An 18,626-nucleotide genomic window follows, 5' to 3' on the forward strand; every position below is an offset into this window, starting at 1 on the left:
GACATTTTGCACAGGAAAATTGTCCATATTATGATCGGGAAAGGAGTTTAGACCCTTCTTGCGGTCATAACCCGTTTCATTTTTGGTGTAACTTTGAACTGCATGAGGAGCCAATGGGTGACATAAAACAGAACGCAAATACTTTGACAGAACTCACGCCTTGGGGGGTAACAAGAGTAACAAACATGGGGTGTCAAACTCAAAACGAGAACATTGTCTTTGCAAGATATCCCATCATACTCGCTCGGCCATTCTATCACTGTAGATTATTACTTTTTTGATTCGTCAAGACCCTCCGTTTAATTTTGCAAGCTCAGCATTTGCATTTTCAGCTGCCAGTGCGTGCGCGTCTGCTTCATCGACTACCCCTTGAATCACCTGCTGCTCCTCGGCATTGAGAATCTTGGTGAGATTCTCGTAGAGGTGAGGTTGGCTCTGTTGAAGATCTGAACATCTCGGGTCAGCGAGCAGCTTAAATGTGACGTAGCATTGTTACTCACTCAGAAGGGAAGTTTTAAACACGCTGTATGGTTCCACTTTGTCGAGAGGGGATTCTAGTAAACTCTCTTCGTCCAGCTCGTCTTCGTCGTCATCCGGAATAGTTGAAAGCTTTACCGCCTTAGCATTGTTGGTCAATCGGAACAACCATTAAAGATGTATTGTTTTCTTTTGGGGCAGAATCAAACTCACCTCTCGGTTCAAGAACTCAATATAGGCTGAGCCTTCGTCTCCAAAGTCGCCGTCAGCGCCGTCTGTCTCGTCCTGGTCTGTCCACTCCACCTCTCCACTCCAGTCGTTGTCGAAATCATCGTCATCGCCAGTGTCATCGAACTGCAAGTCAGATTCCTTTGTGGCTTGCTCTCGCACTGTTACATAGTCAGTACACCTGAAGCAGAAGACGATATAGCGGGAACGACATACATTTGACGGCGGCAGGCAACGTCTGGAACAGCCTGCTAATCCCTTGAAGAAGCCGGGGCCAGCCTGGCTGCACGCTCGCAGGAACGTCTTCGGCTCGCATCGTCAACAGAGCACTGATGGCAACGATAGATAGTTTCTTGTCATGCACCCTCTTAAAGCTGTCGATGTTGGAAAACCAACTGCTGAAGAACTTATTGGTCCATCCGTTGCTCTCCAGCACCTGGAGTGCCAGGAGAGGATTGTAGTAGATGGCATTGATAACCATCTCCATGAGGTGAATACGGTAAGATTTGGTCATAGCTCCATCGTTGGCTAGGATTGGCATCGCTAAGCTGATGAACACTGGGATATATTGATTCACATGGCCGCGCAAATTGAGCATGATCGCTTCACCGAGCTTGCATGCACAGATCCTGTCTACGCCGCCTGTCTTGTCATCGCGGAATATGTCTTCCACCATGCTTACAATGGCGGCAAGGTATTCAGGGTTTTGTATTAACATGGCAGATCCGTAAGTCACGTAATTGTCCAGGGCCGGAAGCATATCTTAACAAAAAGTCAGTCAACAAAATTAGAATCATGAAGTAAAAGACAAGGTGCGAACCTTCAAGATAAAGCTCTGCTCCTGTTTTAAATGTCTTGTGAACCAAGACAAAAGCTTGCCACATAGTTGGGGAGATAGACTTCGCCGCATAAGTGCAGGAATCGATGATCTCAAACACTTCATTATACAAGTCTGGGAAATGTTAGTTAACTCATTGAAATGTGTCCAAGGTCAAGAGAGTAGAGGGTACCATAGAGTTTGTTCTCGAGAGTAATGGAAATGATTGGCATCAAGATGGTTTCCAGATGCAAGAGCACATCCGGGGTGCTTTCGAGGGTCAGGATCAGGGTGCCAATGGTCTGCAAAACACCCAATGCCGTAATACTCTTGTCATCCAAGAAGTCCCCATACATTTCGTCTTCGCCTTTAGAATTCTTTCGATCGAGGAGATCCCGAATGATGCGCATGTAGGTGTCCCGTAGCTGTTCACACAAAGCAACGGCGAAGGGCGTCAACTCGGTTGAGAAAACCTCAACGAAGTCTTCCATAACGTTTGCCAAAGCATCAACATCGACTTCATTAGCCAGTTTAAGAAGTTGCTGCATGATTTGCGGAATATTCGTTTGCATAGAAGTGCGGATGACATTGTGACGGATTAAGGGTTGCAATGCAAGTGCTGCTTCAACTCTAACTGGCAGAGCACTGTCTGCCAAAGCATCCAAAATGCTTCTGTAAATAGTCATAAGATTGTTTGGATCCTGGAAATCGAGTTGTTCAAACTTCTCTAGAGTGTCGCAGGCACGAGCTCTAAGGTACCCATGAGGGCTGCGGAACTCTGGGAAGACATGGCGAACAAAGAAGTATTCGACCTGGTCGGCGATGGGACTCTTTTTGCCCAGGATGACAGAGGCTAGAGAACCAATCATGCGTAAAGCACCTTCCTTCTCGCGAGGCAGCTTTTGATCATCCGGCGCAGATTCGTATTTGCTCACAACGCTATTGACGAAGGTAAGAATCGAAAAGGTCTGCTTCTTCCGTGTCTTTGTAAGGGCGATAAGGAAGTTTGTCGCAGCTGCATCTGGAGCAGACACTTCTTCGAATAAATTCAGTTTACGATGAAGGTACTCCGCTGGGTCGGAATCGAACAACTCAATATCCTCGTCCGTCTGGCAGAGAAGCGGGAAGATAAGATGCGCAACCAGGTTCTCGATATGCGGTTTCAAATGGTCCCACACAGCCTTCGGTTTGACGCACTCTTCGAGGAAGACTAGAGTGTAATACAAGGCTGGCTTGCTCAACCACAACCCTCCTGACACCCATTTGTCCACTTGCTGGAGATAACCCTTCAAGATCTCAGGCGCGAAAGCGGTCATGAACATCTTGGCGTACTGCGCATAATCCGGTTTGCTAGACTTTCCAAGTGCCGATGGATTTCCATATCTGTAGAGCAAAAGATATGTTAAAATGATGATGTTGATGAATGTAAGACCAAAACCTGACATACCGGACAAAAAGACGGTTGAGGTTCGCATATGCCCACTTCTTGGATTTCCACCAATGGGTAAGTTCTCGGTCAGCGGGTTCTCCGGTCATCGAGCATGGAGGGGGCGTTTTGTCAATTATCCTTAAAAATAAAGTGCACCAGTCAACGGTGGCTTGGTCCGACATTAAATGCGAAGGCAGCTCCATCTAATTAGACGAAAGAGCGTTGAGCAGTCAGTCTTCACGGAACCCGTTATGGGAACATCGCGGGAACGTGGAGCCTCACATAGATAGCATGCTTGTAGGCCTTCATCACAGTTCTAAGCATTTCTCCGGCTTCTTCACTTTCTTCATTGACGAGTCGAGAACCGATATTCAATAGCTGAGGGAAGGAATGATCCACGATCTCATCGAATTCGGCCTTCTTATCATCCTCGGTTACCTTGTAGCTGTACACTCGACAGATGGCCAATAGACACTGAAGACCTGCGAAGACCGAGTTGACATCGCTGCCATTGAGCAACTGCAACGTGATATCCATAAAGTTGGGCCATTTCTCTGGGAAATCGTGTTGCAAGATCTTCGAAAGCATAGGAACCAACTGCGACCTAATGGGGGGCGGGGAGGACGCGAGCATGGGGAGTAATCTATTTCGCAGGGACCCTCGCTCCTCCTCTGGGATCGGCTTGTGGAGGGAATGATCTTCTTCGGGAGACCATCCTCGAATCACTCTGTTCTTCAGGTAGACGACGGCTACAACAAGTCAGAATCCAAGTGATATCGCGCTTAGGGATGGGATGGAGGGATTATTCGTCATACTGGATAGTCGAACAGCCTGGTCCTGCTCGGCTTGAAGGATATCGCACAGCGCATTCGGAAACCCAGGTTGGCTCTCAGCCTAGACGAGAATCAAGCAGAATAAACACGTTAGCAGATTTGGTACAACAAGCGTAACATGTTTTTCTGAGGGAAATGTCGATCAACGCACATATTTCAAGTCTAATTCTGCCTGTCGTCGAATATCCCCGTTGGCATCGAGAGTCGCCTGAATGCGGTCCCGTAGGCCTGCCACATCCATCTTTGCGGACCTGATAAACCCCCAGCACCGAGTCAAAGGCGATGAATGAGAAGAAGGTCAAATTATTACTGGAAGGCTGGGCCTCATGCAAGCTCGGGCTCAGGAGACGACCAAGGAGACCGTCGATTTGAGGGATTCAGAATTCTGGGGTCAGAATTGTTTGAATGCACAGATCGGCGGGGACAAGGATTTAGAAAAAAAATATTTAATAAATTGAGTGGTTCTCCTAAACTTATTTTTTTTTCCCGCCCGCTCAGGAACATCTTTTTATACCCAGTCGCTCCATGTCTACCAATAAAATCGTCAAAAAACCAGGAATAATCGCTACAAATGAGATCCAACGATAAATTCGCCGGCTGCCTGCCTGTCTATTTTCCTTGTTCTGTCTTCGTTGGCGCCCACACTGCATGTCGCGACACGCTTCAACAGTAAAACGATAGGTACATGAGGGAAAAGGGCGATTGCCCTCGCCTAGTGGATGAAGGAGGTGATTCCGATTTGACTACTCCCTTTGGGTCTCACAGCATAGGAATTCATTCAAGCGTGCTAGCCTCCTTGCACAGAGACCCCCAAGCAGGGCTCGAACCGAACAGAGGCGAGAACGTTCCACTAACGGCGTCATTTTGACACCTACCCCCCGTGGCGAAAGGCTCGTAAAAAGGTCTACATGTATAGAGAGGCGGCGAATATGACATCTCTCTTGATCATCTCCTGTGCTGTCTGCATTTTCGTGTATAACGAAGGATCCCCCACCAGTTTCGCGGCGCTCTTCACTTCGCGGCATGTTTCATCGAGACGAGTGATCACTCTCACGATTGTGCCCTCCATCACATCAGTTAAATCAGTGATGCGGTTGAAAGACATTCCTCGTGCCCATTCATAGACAACTTCGACAAGGTTGAAGCGTGGTTTGCTTTCAAAGTCGCCTGCGTCTTCGCTGGACAATATCACTTGATGTTTGACTTGAAGGTCGTTGACCCTATTAGAGATATCGATAATCGCTTCTTTACCCTTTTCTAGTCGCGGCGTCAACGTCGGAGCGTTCTCGGTCTTTTCTTCAAACACAAAGGCGGATAGAAGAGCAACGATTTCTTCGGGTTCATACTCGGCCAGGACGTTCTCGAGTATCAGTTCCGTGAGGACTAACTCGTCTGCCGAGTGGATCTGCGCAGGTTAGTCATTAAGTTATTGAGATGAGATAAAATGGTACGGCTCACCTCGCATGCAACTTTACCCTTGAGCTGCACCCTGCAGGCCTCATCAACGAAGCCAAGGTCTTTTAACACCTGTAACCGCTGCTCATAGTCTGGCAGCAATTGAAGGTTTTGATCTGACATCAGCTGTTTTAATTGCGAAATATTCTCCTTCACCTGCCACTCATCATGTTGCATTTCAAACTGTGTTCTCATATTAGCTTTCATTTAGCAGCTTGCCATCCGATCCTACTACTCACATGCTTCAAGAACTGGGGGCATTGAAAGCACTGGCATGACTGGGCGATTTCCAGTTGTTTCTGCCTCTCGTTTAAAACCTCTATAACCTGCAATTCCTTCATCCGGCCCCAGTCAAGCTCATCCCATTCAGCCTTTTCCCACGACGAAGCCAAGGGTATTAACTCTTTGTTTGCGATCTTCAATCCCTCTGTTCGATACGCAGTTAATAAAAGCCAATTAACCTAATGCATCGAGCCCAAAACTCACCCTTCTTATTATTTAGAGCGTAAGGCGGACCTCCAAACTTTACCACGGCCGACGTGACACATTCTAGATCCATAAGTGGGACCTTGCAAGTCTTCAGATGCATGTCGGAAGCTAATCTTGGCAGCGGCACGAAGTAATGCCGGAACATAGGGAGATACGGCAGGATATCACTAGGGTGACGGACTAGACTTTGAGGCCCAAATTCGAAGACTTGAAGCGAGGGTGCAGCGCCGCCGCTAACACCCTCTTTCGCCAGCATGCCGACTGTTCGCACACCATTCTATGGAGATGTCAGTAGAACACTTAAGAAGCCAACGTAACGACTTACCTTTCTATATACCACTACCCTCTTCGTTGCGAAGAGCCGTCTGCCCACCGGGGACGCCAAAAGGAGAGTGTGGAGCCTAACGGTCAAACGCCCAAACTCAACTGATGCTCTATGGCATGTTTCCAGGTCAATATCGCAGATGGCGCATGGTTCTCGTGTTATCTTTTCCAGCGTAGCTTCGGATATTTGCACCTGCTTCTGATGTTCAGGCAAGAGCGCCTGTGTGGCATTCTCGCTAAAGCTTCTCTTGATCATCTCCTCAATTTTCAGTGCCTCTACACGCAGAAGGTTCAAGATCATATTATAAGTGAGACGGAACTGGGAACGAAGCTTAGTAGGATCACCAAGAATCATCTTCTTCAAAGCCCAAATCGGAGGCGCCTCGTCTCGCCCGGAGGTGGCAATTATCACTGACCCAACAGTGTCAAGACCACGGCGCCCGGCTCTACCGGCCATCTGGGTATACTCCCCAGGAAGAAGGTCCCGAAATTGCCTACCATCATGCTTCCTGAAACCGGAGAAGACCACGGTCCTAGTAGGCAGGTTCAGCCCCATGGCGAACGTCTCAGTAGCAAATAGAACCTTAACGAGACCTCTGGCGAAGAGAATCTCCACAATTTCTTTGATAATAGGCAAAAGACCACCATGATGCACGCCGATTCCCCTGCTGAGCAATTCTCTCACTCTTCGAATCTGAGGGAGTCGTCTGTCCTCCACCTTTAGACGGGCTAACGATTTCTCAATGAGCATGTGGATCGAGCTCTTCTCGGAGGCCACACAAAAATCTTGATTAGATAGCGAATCCGCATTTTCCTCACACCGTTTCTTCGAAAACACAAAAATACATGCTGGAAGCATACTTTCTTTTTTAAGATGTAGCACAAGGTGGACCCATATATTTCGATCTTGAGCTGCTGTGGTGCGCCCGCCCCCTCGTCCGGTTCGCGCGATGTTGCCAATGCCTCGTGGAGCTGGCTGTCCTCGTCCTCGTTGCTGTGGGCCACCTCGCTGCTGACCGCCACCGCCGCGCTGGCTTCCGCCTCGTTGAGCACCACGTTGGGCACCACGCTGAGATTGTCCGCGTCCACGGTCAACGAACCCACCTCTCTGGTTAGCTTTGGCTTCTGCTTCCTTCTGTGCACGAATCTTATCACGCCCGGACAAAATGTCATCGGCTTGTTTCCAGCCACTTTCGATGAATCTCTTTTCAGCGTCGACAATTTTGTGCATGCTTTTGCCGGCCCAGAGAAAATGCTCCAAAGGCACGGGACGTTTGGGTGTAGAAATGACGTAGATATCTTTCTTCTTCGTCCGACCCACCCAGGATGCAAATTCGTAAGTGTTTGGCACGGTAGCGGATAAGAGAATCAGCGTGACATGTTCCGGAAGCATGATGATAACCTCTTCCCAGACAACTCCCCTTTCCAAATCGTTAACGTAGTGGACTTCGTCAAAGATAACAAATTCTACATCTCTTATCAAGTCCGCACCGCGGTAGAGCATACTTCTCAAAATCTCGGTGGTCATGATCAAACAGCTAGCTTCGGGGTTTATCTGAACATCTCCCGTTAAAATTCCCACATCGTCGAATGTATTTCTGAAATCTCGGAATTTCTGATTGCTCAGCGCCTTGATTGGAGAGGTGTAAATGGCCTTGGTCATATGTTTGGCAGCCAATGCAATGGCATATTCAGCAACGACCGTCTTTCCGGCAGACGTATGGGCCGCAACAAAAACGGAGTCACCATTCTCAAGGTGATAGACTGCCTCCTTTTGGAATGTATCCAACTCGAATGGATATTCTCGAGCCATATCAGGCACCAAATCGTAAAAATTCGTGATCTCTTTATTAACGTCCACCACATGAGCCCATTCTCTCCCGGCTTTCTTCGCTGAAGCAGCCAGAAGTTCCCCCCGAGGCTCCAAGGCTGGGTATTCAACAGGAAGCAAGGAATCAATGTCTTCTTCCTCATCGGAGGCCAATCCTTCGTCTGGCTCTTCTTTTTTGGGTCCACCATCGACTTCGTGTCCAGCCTCTCCGACCTCGCGATCCAGCTGGCTGTCATCTCGCTGCAACGCATCCTGCACATCATCCGCATCCCTCTCAGCTTCGGCAGCTTTCTCTTTTTTGAAATCCAACCCACGCGATAAACCCGGCGCAACTTCCAACAGCCCACCCTCAACTCCAAACTTGATAATTCGATCAAGCGAAGACTTCCCCGCCGCCGCGCTTGCCCGCAGCTCTTCAGCCTGCGCCTCAGATTCCAGAACAGAAATAGCCTCCACTGCTTCCAAACCGCCGGGCTCAAACGGATAAAACCCCGCAGCACCTCTCACAAACTCCGCCCGCCCAGCTGGCCGCCTGCGAAGCGACGTCGAGTTCTTCGCCGTTGCACTACCCGCAGGCACAGTGACTTCACGGTAGCGAGTAACCCTACCCTCCAGGCCCTCGCGGGTGAATCTGATAACTGTCCGGGTCTGGGTGGGCGCAAGCTCGAATAAATCTGCATAATCGACGGGAGCCTCCCAGCGCTTCTGGAGCCGGTTTAGCCATTGGGTGTTGAATCTTGGTGAGGGAGCCAGGAATTCTTCCTCCAGCTCCCGTTTGAGTTCCTCTGCGGATTGGGGTTGTCGCTTTCGCCGCTTGCCTTCTGTGGCTTCGCCGGCCCCGTCGATCCAGGCGTCGAGTTCAGCATCTACGTCAAGGGCTTGGGCGTTGATCTGCACCTGCTGCATGGCGGAGGCGAGGTCGCTGGCCATGTTTGGCCTTGGCTGGCTTTCTCTGGTCGCTTGGTCTGCTTTTGGTTTGCCGGGATAGCCTCTCCTTGAATGGCGTGCTAGTCAACTAATTTTATATCTCTTTAACTGGGTTAACTAGTTATTTATATTTTGTTGACATAGATTTAGGTCGTGAGCTGTATCTTAGGGTGCAGTGAAGTTGCTTGGAAATCTGAGCTAAAAGCGGCAAGTTTGACGAAATCCCAACTTTGAATTAAGGCAGCTCAATGAAGAAGCACGTCCAAAGAGCAAATCAACCCCCCCAAAAGAAAAGAAAGGAAAAGGAAAGGAAAAAAAAAGCAAAGGAGAGAGAGAGAGTCAGAGATGTCTTTTCATGTAATTATTTTGAATGAAAGCAATGTCTACATACTATTACTTCTACGACATCACTAGATGATAAATCTCAATTGCTGAGCACCAAGATGCACCTAGTTACTTGACCAGCCCGCTACAGCTCCCTTAGAGAATCAACTCCAGCAGAGAGATATAATTTTGATAAATAGCTGTCTACACCAATAAAATGACAATGTATTGATTCTATATTGAATGTAGGTTATACATGCCGTCTCACACTGATCACAAACTGTAGGTGATCGCAAGTAGTGACACACGACTTAAGGGTGACATGAGATCAAAACAGAGAAAATCCAGGATATTCCTCTAGAAAGATTGACTGAGGAAAGAAAAAAAAAAAAAAATCATGGGTGTAATTGCTTGCACCTAATCCCTGCCTAACCAGTGTCGCCTGCAATCTGCCATGTTCGTCCTCCATAAATCTCTCCACTGTCATTAATGATATATACTCCCATTCACCAAAGAAGATACCCAACATAGTCATCATAACTGATCATTGCCCGGAGATGCTTGCTAACCCATGACCCTGACATGCCATATGCAAGTAAAAACAAAGAAGATAAGAAAAAGGGAGGAGAAAAAGAGGAAAAAGACTCCAAATGCATCCAAAATGCATAGCAAACTCAGAGACCAAGATTTTGCCCTCCGATACTCCATAACAACGCCTTGGAACAAAATACGTGAAATTCGTCGACGACATGCAGAGCCTATGGCTTTTGACCATCAAATAAATCCATGGATTACCGACATGAAATACCAGGGAATGTCTTCCGGTCCTGAATATTAATTTGGTATTCAAAAATACCCTCCTCGGTGCCGATATACCTGGAGAAGAATTCCAATTAGTCACCGAACTAAAGTACCTCTCACTTATACAGATAGCTTACAGCGTCCGTCCATCTTCGCCCCAACCAACTCCCGCGGTCCCAACGCCCATTTCCTCTCGATTAGGGCGGTCCGAGAAGTCGCCCCGTAAACTCCTAAACCGAGGGTTGTTGCGAAGTTGGTCAAACTCCATAAGCCGACGATACTGTTGCTCCCACTGGTTAAGGCGCTGGCTTTCCTCGATGGCTGCACGCCGCTGGAGTCGTAGCCGCTCGGCCGCTAGATTCGTGCGTGTTTCAGCATTCGGGCCACCTGGAGAGTCTTGAACCTCAGCTGTGGCACCCGGCGGTCGCTCGGAACGGCGGGGTATGGACCTAGATCGGAGGCCACGCTGCCGTTGGCCAATTCCGTTACTTGTAGAGACTCCTAAGGAGCGGTCAAAAAGTACACGGGCTCGCGGGATAGCGATTTCGGAAGTACCCTCATGTCCATTAGAGCCAGAGTTGGCTCGTCCATTGACGTGGATGGCGGACGAAGTCGTTGCTGAATTGCTGGGAGTTGTTTCGAATGGGGAATCTGAAGGTGGCAATTGCGATGGGGACGCAGTCCATCGTAAAGTGATCGTCGGGTGAGGTATTAAAGCTGAATTGGGAGGATTAGGCTGGTTATGGGAAGACGAACTGTCCTGGGAGAGGACGACAGAACTACGGCGTCGTGGCTCACCTATACGAGTGCGCTCCAGATTACGATCCCTGATGTGCTCATGCCGAGGGAAGTGATCCGGCGGGGACGATGAAAGCGGTGAATGGCGACTACCCCTAGGAGGCGAAGAACCAGATCCGGGAAGCGGGCTTGCATACCTTGGAGCCCTTTGGGGGCCTTCTTCAATAGATGATGCCCATCTGGCCGTATTCAGAAAATCGATAATCTGCCGTTCCCTTGCTGTAAGGTCTCGAGCTAGCTCCTCGCGCATAGTTTGGCTATCTTGTTGGCTCTCGTGCATTCTCCTACGAAACATGCGTCCAGTACCCCGAGCATCTTCAGGTGACCGGGTTGGATCTCGAGAAGGTTCGTTTTCGCTTTCGGGTTCCGATCCTTCGCCATCATCAATTTTATCCAAATTCTGGGTGCGAATACGTTCGAGCCCTTCTTCTTCTATGTCCAGGTTCAGAATTTGTCGGCGAGAAAATGCTTGACGAATGTCTGCTACTCCCACTCGGCCATGATCTTCAACCCAAACAAGTAAATCCCAAGGCCGTGGAGAAAAGGTCATACAGCGGACCGCGCCGCCGTCAAAGAAGGACCTGGATGATCTAAAGACACATAGAACCTCTTCGCCGGCCTTGTAACCTTCCAAGTCAACATTGAGGATGGAATTCATGTCGAAAATCGTGATTATTCCACCCTGAGATCCAACTGCACATAGACTGCTACATGGCGAGAAGGCGATTGTGAAGCAGCACTGATCATCATAATGGGGGTCGGAGTCCAGGTCGACCTTCTTAATAAGAGGCCACTTCCATTCAGAGAGAAGCTTATCTCCATCCTGTACGGGACCGTGTTCATCGGTAATTGGCCGAACATGATAAAACCAGATCTGATTCGCATCTCCTACTGCTGCTAGGACCTTTGAATCCGGCGAGATGATGGCATAGTTCATGCAAATTGGATGGCGAATCGTTTCCAGCATCTCCTGCCGAGTTAGAGAGAAAATGCTTACGGTTTTGTCGTTATTGCTATCCCAACCGCTTCAATCAGCATGCCGCTCTTGATATAGAAGAAAATGGTGCTTGGTGGGGGGAAAAATAAAAAAAGGAGCTTTTACATACCTCAGGACAGCAACATCTTCATGGTCAAGGCCTTCGCGTGGGGCTGGCAGCTGATGGAGGGTCACGGAGTTGACGATGCTGCCGCCGAATTCCTGGACAATCACTTCTAGCAACTGTTCAGCACACCGCGTCTTGCCGTGGGTTTGAGAGAAAAGAGTTACCAGGTGCGCGTGGAGGTAGTCTCCTGAGGGGAGGATCTAGATCGAGAGGAAGCGGAGAATCGATATCGGCGTCGAGGGCGGCGGCCCTAGTTCGTGGAGAGGTGATTCCAGAGTCGCCCAGTTTGATGAATGCGCAATCACCGTTTTTGCTGCCTCCGATACCGATCCAACCCAACCCGGCGGTCAGGCATTTTGGCTCGAAGGGGATGACGGTTATGATTTCGCGTTTGCGAGACGAGATGTGGATAGTATATATGATCCTGCCTACAGCGACATAGATCCTGTCCGGGTCGGAGGTGCTAATATAGTGACGGAGTTGATGATGGCTGCAATTTGGGGGGGGGGCCCCATGTCAGCGAAACGAGTATTCAATTGAGCTATGAAGGGTAAGACGAACGAGTTTGGGATTTTGAAGGGAAAGAATCTTCGACGGTCAGGTAGAATAAGAGAGTCGGTTGGTCGATAGCTATTAGAAGGAGTGAGCATGGCTGTGTGGGGAGGGTGATGGGCACAGGGTTGTGCAACTGACAGCAATGCAGAGTCGAGCGTCATAGTCTTGCTTTTGGGCGGGCACGCGAGCTACGACATGGATTGCAGGAGGAGGAGGAGCATAGGGCAGCAAAGGCTATCGTCGGGAAACTGGTAAAATCGCGTCTGAGGGTCGGATTGATAAGGCGTAGACACCAAGAGAGATGATATTTCCTTGAACAGAGTCGTCAGAATTGGAGCGGTTCTGGCGGAGACTCCTTCGATGACGGCAGACGATGGCGACCCGGGGAAAGTCAAGCTGGCGTTGCAAAGTGAACCTAAAGATAACTCACTGGCTGGGGGTGGGCTGTCCCGTCACGTAACCGGCCAACCACGTAACTAACGCTACCGCGTGTATCAATAAAGCCGTACGCGGAGGTAACTATGTACGTTATGGCACATGGCGCTGCAAGAGATTGCCTTTCGTCAGAGGCAGGATGTGCGTGTGACTGGTGGAAGCTGTGTCTGTCCTGTGCGAGCCGACTGCGGAAGCGTGCTGGGTCCAGAGCAGCTGCCAGGTGCTGAAGCTACACCTCCCTGGCGGGTGCTCTTCTCACCCTGCCGGCTTTCCCTTGCTCCAGGGGACCCCGTTGCCCCGGCCCAAGCTTCAAAGCGGGTTCTGTACGGACGATACCGAGTAGCATCGAATAGTACTCCGTACCGAGTGCTGGTTGAAAAGTTACCCCGACAATACCACGTAACCGCCCCGGCGTCCGTAACGACTCCCGTAATTTTCACCTCACTAACTAGTTAAGTAATAGCGCAGTGGGGCTGACTAAGGAGCTGAGCTTCCGTAGTTATTACACTGCGAGGATAGAAGGATAGAAATTCCAGGTGCTGACCGCTGGGCGGGGGACACAACAGTTTGAATATAGCACCGCTGTCGGCTGTGATAGAAACACACATGGCTCCTGGATTGTCCCTGTAAAACTAAATCAACCATGTCCAATTACGCCCTCACTACATAGCCTGCAGAATGAGCGCGCCGGAGAGAGGATAACTATGGATTTTCAACCAGCGACACGCCCCATGACCCAATGCCCATTCAACTCAGCACAAGGCAGCCTGGCTATAACGAGAGAACCCGTGTAACTGCAGTTAGCCCACCTCTCTGCGTCTTCAAAAGAGATGCTCTCTCTCCCTCTCCCTCTCTCTCTCTCTGTGTACTTTTTATGCTCTCTGCCCAGGAGCAACGTCACGTGCTAGGAATTCTATGGACTTCGATTGGCATCGCCGGCACTGCGCTAGTCCGCAGAGGGTTTGGCGCCACGCCCCGGCCCTTGGTATTTGACCTTCAAAACCGCAAAATTTCTTCCTTCCCAAGAAATCCTTTTTTCCCTCTTCATCCAACGTCTCCGGACTCATCCTCAATTCCCCTTTCCATCAGTCCGCATCCCTCTTGTTGCTCCCTCTCTTCTTCTCTTGTATTCATAGTTCATTTTGCTTTTGTATTTTAGCTCGATTTATTAAAAGTTCATAATGCTCTCTTCCCGATTCTCGCGCGCGGTGAGTTTTTTCTTTTTTCCTTTTTTTCTTCCTCTTGGGCAAAAAAAAAAAAAAAAAACCTCTGCACTCAAAGAGCTATGGGCTGACTCCGAATTAGCTTCCTCGCGCTGCCTCATTCGCACGCTCTAACGCTTTCAAAGTTCCCTCCACCACCTTCAGAAGATGGGAATCCACGGAGAGCTCGGAGAAGGTCAAGGGTGCCGTCATCGGTATTGATCTTGGTGTGTAGTCCCTTGCGCCGTGCTTCTAGGGCAATTGAGCTCTGCAGAACACCACTGACCGCAATTACAGGCACAACAAACTCTGCCGTTGCTATAATGGAAGGCAAATCCCCAAAAATCATTGAAAACTCCGAAGGTGAGCAGATTTTTCATTTCCCCCCTTACGATGCTCCGTCCCTTTGCCGAGGGTAGAAGGTTCCAGATCTCCGAAAACTAACACTTGGGTAGGTCAACGAACAACTCCTTCCGTTGTTGCTTTCACAAAGGATGGCGAGAGACTGGTCGGTATTGCTGCCAAACGCCAGGCTGTCGTTAACCCAGAAAACACCCTCTTCGCCACAAAACGTCTTATCGGACGTAAATTCTCCGACGCAGAGTGCCAGCGTGACTTGAACGAAGTTCCTTACAAGATCGTCCAACACAGCAATGGTGACGCCTGGGTCGAGGCTCAGGGCCAGAAGTACTCTCCCTCCCAAATCGGTGGCTTCGTCCTCCAGAAGATGAAGGAGACCGCCGAGGCCTACCTTAACAAACCTGTCAAGAACGGTGTCGTCACAGTCCCTGCGTATTTCAACGACTCCCAACGTCAAGCAACCAAGGACGCCGGTCAAATTGCTGGTCTTAACGTCCTTCGTGTCGTCAACGAACCCACCGCTGCCGCTCTCGCTTATGGTCTTGAGAAGGAGCAGGATCGTGTCGTCGCCGTCTACGATCTCGGCGGTGGTACTTTCGATATCTCCATCCTTGAAATCCAGAAGGGCGTCTTTGAGGTGAAGTCCACCAACGGAGATACCCACCTTGGTGGTGAGGACTTCGATATCACTCTCGTCCGCAACATCGTCCAGCAGTTCAAGAAGGAAAGTGGAATTGATCTCACTGGTGACCGCATGGCCATCCAGCGTATCCGTGAAGCTGCCGAGAAGGCCAAGATCGAACTTTCCTCTGCTCTCCAGACCGACATCAACCTTCCTTTCATCACTGCCGATGCCTCTGGCGCCAAGCACATCAACGTGAAGATGACTCGCTCTCAGTTGGAATCTCTCGTTGATCCCCTCATCTCCAAAACCGTTGAGCCTGTGCGAAAGGCATTGAAGGATGCTAACCTTCAGGCCAAGGATATCCAGGATGTCATCTTGGTCGGCGGTATGACCCGTATGCCCAAGGTTACCGAGTCTGTGAAGAGCATCTTCGGACGCGATCCAGCCAAGTCCGTCAACCCAGACGAGGCTGTTGCCATTGGTGCTGCCATCCAGGGTGCCGTCCTCGCAGGTGAAGTGACTGATGTCCTGCTTCTCGATGTTACTCCTCTCTCCCTCGGTATCGAAACCCTCGGCGGTGTTTTCACTCGCTTGATCAACCGCAACACCACCATCCCTACCAAGAAGTCTCAGACCTTCTCCACTGCTGCCGATTTCCAGACTGCTGTTGAGATCAAGGTCTACCAGGGTGAGCGTGAACTTGTTAAGGACAACAAGCTGCTCGGAAACTTCCAGCTTGTTGGCATTCCTCCTGCTCACCGCGGCGTCCCTCAGATCGAAGTCACCTTCGACATTGATGCTGATTCTATCGTCCACGTCCACGCCAAGGACAAGTCCACCAACAAGGACCAGTCTATCACCATCGCATCGGGCTCTGGTCTCTCTGACTCTGAAATCCAGAACATGGTTGAAGATGCTGAGAAATACCGTGCTCAGGATAGCGAGCGCAAGGCTGCCATTGAAGCCGCTAACCGCGCTGACAGCGTCTTGAACGACACCGAGAAGGCCCTCAAAGAATTCGAGGATCGTCTCGATAAGACCGAAGCCGACCAGATCAAGGAGCGAATTGCTTCTCTCCGCGAGTTCGTCGCCAAGAGCCAGTCTGGCGAGGGTACTGCCACTGCCGAGGAGCTCAAGCAGAAGGTTGATGAGCTCCAGACTGCCAGCTTGTCCCTCTTCGACAAGATGCACAAGGCTCGCCAGGAAGAGAGCAACCAGCAACAACAACAATCCCAGACCGGCGAGGCCTCCGGTGAAGAGAAGAAGCCATGAATGTCCAGCTCGGTGTAAATGAGGTATCTCAAAAGTAATGCGCTTACTGAACGCTAATGCCTCCATTTGTACTAGTCTATTGTCACGTCATGGTTATTTGTTTTCTTCGTTTCGTTTCCTGTGTCCTTTATATCTAGCCTTTTTTTTTTATTCCCTATTGGCTCTTTCCATTTACCTGTAACCATACAAGCTCTGCTTTTTTTTTCCTCCGATATTTACGGGTATACATCCACGGGTGTTGGAGTTTTTTTCTTGGTGGTTTTAAAACATGAGACTTGTGTTTATCGTGCAAAAACTTTATGCATGGGTTCCGGAAGGGCGGGGAGTTCAAGGGCAATTTTTTTGATGGGCAAAATGGTTCTGGCTGGCCCGTTCAAAAAAAAGGATCAATTCTTTGTGCCTCCCGTGTCTAATTCATCCACGGCGTACTTCTATCTATACTCTTGAGAGCCTGCGATTGCGGCTTAGGTTCTTTGGAGGAAGGTCGAGGCCGTCTGTGGAATATAGGAATTCTCCTCTCCTGATGTATATTTTATGAATCTTCTGTTGATGAAATCATTCGATACTTCAACAAGTCCTTCCCAAACTTCAATGGGTAGATCATCAATGTGTAGGCCGTTGTTGCTATATGAAACGGTGCAGTAGGTCCACATAGAACAGATGTCCTTCCATCGCCTGCTAAACATGTAATGTACAGTAGCTTACGATACAAACCTCAGTCCATCGTTATATTCACTACGACATTCAAAAGACCGCAGCAAAAGTCTCTGAAGCCCAACTTTTTACTTTCTCAGCACAAGCACATGAACCACATACCCTGAGCCACTGCCCAAACCAGCCGCCTCTAAAACCTTATCCCTAACCCTCCACACCGCAAACTCAGCTAATGACTCTCGTAGCCAGTTCTCAAGTACCTCGTGAGAGCGTAATTGCTGCGCAATAATGCATATCGTTGGCTTCCCGTGTGCCAAATCCTCTCTTCCTTGATCTGCAGACGCGGATGTATGTGCCGCGAGGGACGGTCGGAGTCTGGCTATATCCACGCAAGTCTGGACGAATGGACTGATGAGTGCGTCATTGTATATGCAATCACATGAGAGGAGCAGGTCGAAGCCGTCCTCAACGACGCCGGTTATGCTTGAAAGCGTATCGGTCTCCCAGTCCAGGGGGACGAATTCGACTTTGCCGCCGGATTCTCCGCGGGCAGTGGGACTTCTGCTCGATGTGCTGGAATGGGTAACGTGCCTTGTGCGAGAGCGAGATTGGGATTCTGCGGGCGAGCGGTTCGCAGAGCCGGGGTACGATTTATGCCTTGGCTTCTGGGAGCCGCGACGGTGTTGGCGGTTGCGATCGGTGCTCCGGTCTTCCTGGACCGTATGGCGCCTCGTTACGTGATGATTCTCTTCGAGGTTTTCTTGGAATAGCTTTCGGACGTATTCCTGATCCGTTGCGATGTATTTCCCTACGGAAGGACCGAGGGTAAGTGCCAGAACGCCGGCGACTCCGCAGCCCAGCTCTATGACTGTAGAGTGCTGGTGAAGCATAGATGATTCCCATAGGATGTTATTGCTCGAGCAGAGCCATCGGGCAAAGAGAGGGGAGATCTTCCAAAGGACTAAATTATATCATATCTCGCGCGCGGTCGACCATGATCAGCAGGGATAAGGGAACCCTAAATCCACAGGCCAAGATTTATCTTGAAAGCAGGGGGGCCTACCTGCCCCCGTGGTCCCGCCCGCTCTGCTGGAGGAGAGCACTGTTGGCGACTGGTGGATCGTAAGATCCCGATTGAGCACAGAGACTTCGACAGTGTGTGACTGCGAGTTTATAAAACCCAGGTTTTGCGAAGGGATATCTTGCGAGAAAAGAAGAAACGCTTCTGTAATTTATTTCCAGGCTTATTATTATGATACTCCTCGCAATACCCAACAGTCGAGTTTCTTTGGAAGCGGGAGAGAAAAACCCACCTTCCTCTGCATCCTCAACCGGGTTGCCGAGGGAAAACAGGAGATCCGTGAACTGCATGTTAAATATTATGGATTATAGAAAGAAGTAAACGTCAGATGAACATTGATTTCGGATTAAATTTAAAAATATGCCCTTTTTCACATAGCATTTTGCATCGTAGGATCTAGTGCAGATGGTTGACGTTGTCTTAGGGTCCCAAGTGCAGATGCGAAGTTTTCTCGAAAGAACGCAACTCAAATCCTCCCAAACCTTCCTCTTGTCCACATGGTAAAACCCCCGGACTACTAGCAATATTAGAGCCACACGGAGTATCATTCAAATGTATGTTATACTTTCAGTAGATTTTAGCCTGAAAAGCTTTTACGGTTTGATC

The 18,626-nt window shown here is 49.5% G+C and overlaps 5 protein-coding genes across 6 annotated transcripts; 1 reads left to right on the plus strand and 4 right to left on the minus strand.

The window, feature by feature from the left end:
• Positions 1-5: 5 nt before the first annotated feature.
• CIMG_04433 (nonsense-mediated mRNA decay protein) lies at positions 6-4,219 on the minus strand. The gene is made up of 10 exons (XM_001244991.2): positions 3,936-4,219; positions 3,767-3,845; positions 3,234-3,700; positions 2,970-3,154; positions 1,716-2,905; positions 1,526-1,657; positions 922-1,467; positions 691-866; positions 501-609; positions 6-446 (listed from the first exon to the last, which is right to left on the minus strand). The coding sequence occupies exons 1-10, from the start codon at positions 4,023-4,025 to the stop codon at positions 286-288; spliced, it is 3,135 nt and encodes a 1,044-aa protein (XP_001244992.1). The 5' UTR covers positions 4,026-4,219; the 3' UTR covers positions 6-285.
• CIMG_04434 (antiviral helicase SKI2) lies at positions 4,215-8,855 on the minus strand. The gene is made up of 5 exons (XM_001244992.2): positions 6,054-8,855; positions 5,726-6,005; positions 5,479-5,666; positions 5,243-5,422; positions 4,215-5,189 (listed from the first exon to the last, which is right to left on the minus strand). Exons 1-5 carry the CDS (start codon positions 8,811-8,813, stop codon positions 4,689-4,691), a joined length of 3,909 nt encoding a protein of 1,302 aa, XP_001244993.1. The 5' UTR covers positions 8,814-8,855; the 3' UTR covers positions 4,215-4,688.
• An 810-nt stretch (positions 8,856-9,665) lies between these two features.
• CIMG_04435 (uncharacterized protein) lies at positions 9,666-12,758 on the minus strand. Its single transcript, XM_001244993.2, has 6 exons — positions 12,530-12,758; positions 12,398-12,466; positions 12,001-12,326; positions 11,840-11,945; positions 10,073-11,746; positions 9,666-10,010 (listed from the first exon to the last, which is right to left on the minus strand). The coding sequence occupies exons 1-6, from the start codon at positions 12,550-12,552 to the stop codon at positions 9,926-9,928; spliced, it is 2,283 nt and encodes a 760-aa protein (XP_001244994.2). The 5' UTR covers positions 12,553-12,758; the 3' UTR covers positions 9,666-9,925.
• A 1,125-nt stretch (positions 12,759-13,883) lies between these two features.
• Positions 13,884-16,856, plus strand: CIMG_04436 (hsp7-like protein). Its single transcript, XM_001244994.2, has 4 exons — positions 13,884-14,034; positions 14,132-14,255; positions 14,326-14,391; positions 14,484-16,856. Exons 1-4 carry the CDS (start codon positions 14,008-14,010, stop codon positions 16,283-16,285), a joined length of 2,019 nt encoding a protein of 672 aa, XP_001244995.1. The 5' UTR covers positions 13,884-14,007; the 3' UTR covers positions 16,286-16,856.
• Positions 16,750-18,426, minus strand: CIMG_04437 (the record flags this gene model as incomplete). 2 transcript variants are annotated; one of them, XM_004445994.1, is made up of 5 exons in its annotated part: positions 18,253-18,426; positions 18,003-18,164; positions 17,102-17,900; positions 16,991-17,020; positions 16,750-16,909 (listed from the first exon to the last, which is right to left on the minus strand). In XM_004445994.1, exons 1-5 carry the CDS (start codon positions 18,308-18,310, stop codon positions 16,750-16,752), a joined length of 1,209 nt encoding a protein of 402 aa, XP_004446051.1. In that variant the 5' UTR covers positions 18,311-18,426. The 2 variants fall into 2 exon arrangements, with proteins under 2 accessions (XP_004446051.1, XP_004446052.1); XM_004445995.1 differs by having other exon boundaries at positions 16,750-17,900.
• Between the last annotated feature and the right edge of the window lie 200 nt (positions 18,427-18,626).

The sequence above is a fragment of the Coccidioides immitis genome (assembly GCF_000149335.2).
Source record: "Coccidioides immitis RS genomic scaffold supercont3.4, whole genome shotgun sequence".
NCBI classification, from domain to species: domain Eukaryota; kingdom Fungi; phylum Ascomycota; class Eurotiomycetes; order Onygenales; family Onygenaceae; genus Coccidioides; species Coccidioides immitis.

Coding starts and splice junctions, on each gene's coding strand:
- CIMG_04433 (XM_001244991.2), bottom strand. CDS start 4,025: ATGGATGTGGCAGGCCTACGGGACCGCATTCAGGCGACTCTCGATGCC. Junction 3,155..3,233: donor CCTACAAGCATGCTATCTAT/GTGAGGCTCCAC, acceptor TCGTCTAATTAG/ATGGAGCTGCCTTCGCATTT. Junction 2,906..2,969: donor CTCAACCGTCTTTTTGTCCG/GTATGTCAGGTT, acceptor TTTGCTCTACAG/ATATGGAAATCCATCGGCAC.
- CIMG_04434 (XM_001244992.2), bottom strand. CDS start 8,813: ATGGCCAGCGACCTCGCCTCCGCCATGCAGCAGGTGCAGATCAACGCC. Junction 6,006..6,053: donor GGGTAGTGGTATATAGAAAG/GTAAGTCGTTAC, acceptor ACATCTCCATAG/AATGGTGTGCGAACAGTCGG. Junction 5,423..5,478: donor GCCCCCAGTTCTTGAAGCAT/GTGAGTAGTAGG, acceptor ATGAGAACACAG/TTTGAAATGCAACATGATGA.
- CIMG_04435 (XM_001244993.2), bottom strand. CDS start 12,552: ATGACGCTCGACTCTGCATTGCT. Junction 12,467..12,529: donor ACGCTCGACTCTGCATTGCT/GTCAGTTGCACA, acceptor TCCTTCTAATAG/CTATCGACCAACCGACTCTC. Junction 10,011..10,072: donor GGCGAAGATGGACGGACGCT/GTAAGCTATCTG, acceptor ATTCTTCTCCAG/GTATATCGGCACCGAGGAGG.
- CIMG_04436 (XM_001244994.2), top strand. CDS start 14,008: ATGCTCTCTTCCCGATTCTCGCGCGCG. Junction 14,035..14,131: donor CTTCCCGATTCTCGCGCGCG/GTGAGTTTTTTC, acceptor ACTCCGAATTAG/CTTCCTCGCGCTGCCTCATT. Junction 14,256..14,325: donor CGTCATCGGTATTGATCTTG/GTGTGTAGTCCC, acceptor CCGCAATTACAG/GCACAACAAACTCTGCCGTT.